At 30.2% G+C, this 4,484-nt stretch overlaps 1 protein-coding gene across 1 annotated transcript; it reads left to right on the forward strand.

Annotated features, from left to right (window-relative positions):
• Positions 1-3,425: 3,425 nt before the first annotated feature.
• LOC111892207 (uncharacterized) lies at positions 3,426-4,064 on the forward strand. Its single transcript, XM_023888277.1, has one exon. The coding sequence runs from the start codon at positions 3,426-3,428 to the stop codon at positions 4,062-4,064; it is 639 nt and encodes a 212-aa protein (XP_023744045.1).
• The last annotated feature ends 420 nt before the right edge of the window (positions 4,065-4,484 follow it).

Here is a 4,484-nt window from a genome sequence, read left to right on the forward strand (position 1 = left end):
TATTGTCTTTCTAATAATGATAATAAGTTGATTAATAAGGTTAAATAAATATCAAACCTAAAGTATAATCATAAATAAACTAAATTTCAAGTTATGTCTTTAACTTTTAACATCTTATATTTAATTTATTAGATTTAAAATGTTGTTGTATGTAAACCATTATCAGTTTAAAGCTACAACTTTTGAACAGTTTAGAAAAATACTTAAATTGTTAATTTAAATATAACATTACAGTGTCAACTTAAATATAAATTTCAGTTCCACTTAAAAAAACCAAAGAATATTTTCTAAATAGTTAAAAGTGATAAATACAAAAACTAAATTATAATCTTAATTTAACTAACATATTTCCTAAAGATATTTTTATAATCATTAAAAGTTTTCAAATAAGTAGCTTAAAATAACTTACAATAACAATGGTTAAAAATAACTATATATAAAAGATTATATTGTTACCTTTAAAATCAAAAAACAATGTTTCATGTTTTAAATAATTATAATGATAGAAATTAAAACATTAAGCAAATAAATTTTAAAAACTTTATTAACAATAACAATCACTATAAATAACATTAAACCATATATTATATTTAATTTTATTCATGTGTAACTTGCGAGTAGAAGTCATTCAAACAATTGAAATAATGCAGTTATAATAGATGTATATATTATCATATAATTCAAAATAATCAATATACTATATCAATTTAGTATACAAATTATTATATCAAATTTAACAACAATATTATTGTTATATTTTAAAAAAAACATATATTTGTAAAGACTTTAACTATATAGGTGTTTCTGCGCAACGCGCGGGTATTCGTCTAGTGTTATTTATTTCTAGTGCGAGTCATAACTTAGACAAGGTTAAAGAATAAAATTTAAGATAGAGTGTTTGAATAATGTTTTGGTTTTGTTATTTTGTTATTTGAAAGACAATTTGTTGAAAAAATTAGTTTGGAAATGATTCCGTAAGACTTAAAAACGAAGAGTTCCACTTTAATCAACAATGCAACAATTTTTTTATAAGTTATACTTTTTAGAGTGCATAATTTTGAACAAAATTTTCTTGACTATATAGTTATGTTGTGAAATTTTGATTCCGGCCGGCCTATTTATTGTGTTTGTGTTCCGCCTCTGAAACCGACCATTTCCTATTATAAGAATAACTATTTCTTAGTTAGGGACATAAAATTCACAAGAAAAATGTCTACCAACTATATATTTTGGAAAATTTTATATTAGTCTTAGTTTACTAATAGTCTCATTTTATACAAGCAAATATTTCAATATTGAATGTAAATTATTCAAAACCCTTGGATAAAAAAAAAAAAAAAAAAAAAAACTTAAAATCATTTGGTTTACCAACAAATTTATTATTTTCAACGTCATTAGAATTATCAATGAGATCATTATAGTTATGAAAAAGATCATTAGAATTATCAATGACGTAATTAGAATTAGTTTCAACATCAGAATTATCAACAAATTAACTAGCATTTTCAACAATTTTTCATGTTTAACAAATAACAAACTATTTATTTAAGAAACCTTATAAGGAATTCATATTTTTTTTGTTATGTTTTCTAGTTTTGAGCATCAATGGTTTTTGTTTAGTTAACATATTTAATACCTGACAATTCAATATAAATAATAGTCAAACAAAGAAAGATAAACCTTTGAGTAATTTGTTGTTTTGGTTTTCAAGTTGCTTGGAAATTACTTGAACTTTTGAGTTAAAATGATATGAAAAGTGAAAACTAAAACAAAACAAATTAAGATTAGTCAATTGTGTCATGGATTTGTAACCAAATCAGAAGATATAAGAATAAAAAATCAGATACAAAAATCAAAAAACATATTAGAAACAAAGTAAAAAAAAAAAAATCAGTTACAAAAAATTTAAAAAAGTACAATATACAAAATAACAAAAAAACAGGCAAATGTTTTACAAATTACAACTAGAAATTAGATACCTTAGAGAAATTGTGGGGAATCGACTTCTTTGATTTCAAAACTTGGAAGGAGCGATTAATCCTCGGAAAAAAAAAAAAAAAAAAAAAAAAAAAAAAAAAACTGCAATATGAGAATGAGATGCTCAAATGAGAATCGGTTATTTTGTCGTTCACTCCTCAGCTCCTCCTACAAAAAAAAATCAGAAAAAAATAGCCATTGAGATGTGAATTTGAGAACAGAAAAATCATCCATAAAACCAAAAAACTCATGTAGGAATAGTCGAAGACATAAGAAAATCCTCTGGAAAATCAAAAAAGATGAAAAGAATATATCAAAAATTAAAAATGTGATGTTGAGATGTGAATTCGGATTTTCATTTTTTTATTTATACTTACACCTAAACATGACTAAAATTAAAAATTACCACTGAATGATATCCCCAAATCCATCAATTGCCGGCTTAGTATGCTAAGTGAATGGAGAGCAATGGATGATCGAAAAGAGAAGATAGACGCATAGTTCAGTGATCTACAATAGTGGTAGAGGTCTCAATCAGGTTGAAGAATAGTGTAATCACACTCATCAAACTGTTGTTAATAGAAGGATTTCTAATTTCTCTCCACCTCTCATTTACTCCTCAAGTTCTATTTTGTTTAGGTGTTGATAATTTTTAGATATTCAAGATTTTTTTTACCTCCCTAGTCCCTTACTTTCAACACTCCAACCACAGTTCGCACTACGGAGCCGGTACGCCAGAACGTTACAGCGGTAATTGAGTGTTAAAATGAATGGAATTGATATGCTACCATGTGTTGACAAAGAAGAAAATGACACAGTCGAAGACAGCTAGGTCCCACCTGTAACTGCATTTCATCTACTGCTACAGTGAAAGAGCTTCAACCTATTGTACCTTCCTTTATCATCTTGTACTGTCCAATGAATTGCTTTTTTTTTGTAATAAGTTCATCTATATATTTTCCCTTATTGTCATTGTAAACATTGAATCGTTTCAGAGCAAATAAGAAAGAAAAATATTTCCTTCTTTTTCCTTAATTTTCTCTTGGTATCAGAGCTTAATGACTAGCGTCGGCCATGGCTTCCTCACCTGCGCAATCTTCCACAAACTTTACTCCTACTCTAATCATGGTTCCTCCTGTTGTCACTATTTCTCCACGGTCAGATCCGGTTCCATCTCTGTCTTTGTTCCAAAGTCTAACACCCCTAACCCTAAAACTTGATCGGGGAAACTATTCCTTCTGGCGGTCTCAAGTAGTTCCAACTCTTCGTGCTCATGACCTTGAGGGATTTATTTTGGGCACAAATGTTTTCCCTCCTTAGTTCATTGAACAAACCAATTGCTATCTTATTCCTGGTGATTCGCACAAAAAATCAATCCAAACTTCAATCTCTAGGTGTGTACATACCAAGCAATATTGAGTTGGTTACATAACTCCATCTCTGAAACAATGTTTGGTCATGTTGTTAAATGTACAAACTCTCATCAAGTATGGAGTACTCCTCAATCTCTCTTCACTACGACCTCCAAAGTACACAGTCTTCAACTTCAATCTCTCAAAAAGGGAAATATATCCATTCATGACTACATGTTGAAGATGCAAACTCTTGCTGAAAATCTTGCATCTGCTGGTCAACCTTTATCTGATGAAGACTTAATCTTATATATTTTTGGAGGCCTTGGACATGAATATGATTCTGTTGTTGTTAACCTCACCTCTCGCCATGACCAACTTACAATTCAAGAGGTTCAGTTTATGCTCCAAAGTCATGAAATGCGACTTGAGCATCTCAACACCCCTACTCTTTCAGACCTATCAAATCCTAGTGCTCATCTTGCCACTCAACTACAACGTGGTCTTCATCTACAAAACTCCACCAACCAGCTGTCACCCTCAAGTAGACGTGGCTCTTACCATGGCCATGGTCGAGGACATGGAGTTCGTGGTAATCGACCCTGGTGTCAACTCTGTGGTCGAGTAGGTCATTTCGTCACCAAATGCTCTCACCGGTTTGATGTCAACTTCCAAGGTCCCTCAAACACTTCAAACATCAGTCATCCCAACAATCTTCCATCCTTTGGTCAATAATTTAACATCAACAACAACAATAACAACAACCAGCAAGCTTACTTCACCTCGACACAAGAACATCAAAGTGATGATGCTCGGTACTTGGATAGTGTTTTGGATTAGTGTCTAAGGTTGTAACTATATTTGGTAAGTACTTGACCCGATTGTGCATGGTCCTTTTAGGTTGCCTTCACCATAGCAACTTGACAGGATGACTTGTTAAGAGAGAAGAGATATTATTGAGAATAATATATTAAAGGAATAATAATGTTATTTGATTAATATAAGTCATATATTAATTGAGAATTAATTTGGTGACTTAAAGAGGTTAATTGAATAAAGGGGCATAAACTATCAAATGTGTGATAGTTGTGATTTGGACTATGTATCCTTATGGATATAAGGGTGGACGGATTTTAGGGTTAGGAGACCATAAAA

This window comes from Lactuca sativa, chromosome 4 (assembly GCF_002870075.4).
Source record: "Lactuca sativa cultivar Salinas chromosome 4, Lsat_Salinas_v11, whole genome shotgun sequence".
In the NCBI taxonomy this organism is placed as follows: Eukaryota; Viridiplantae; Streptophyta; class Magnoliopsida; order Asterales; family Asteraceae; genus Lactuca; species Lactuca sativa.

What these genes read in the sequence shown, in the direction of transcription:
- LOC111892207 (XM_023888277.1), top strand. Translation starts at nt 3,426, where the DNA reads ATGTTTGGTCATGTTGTTAAATGTACAAACTCTCATCAAGTATGGAGT.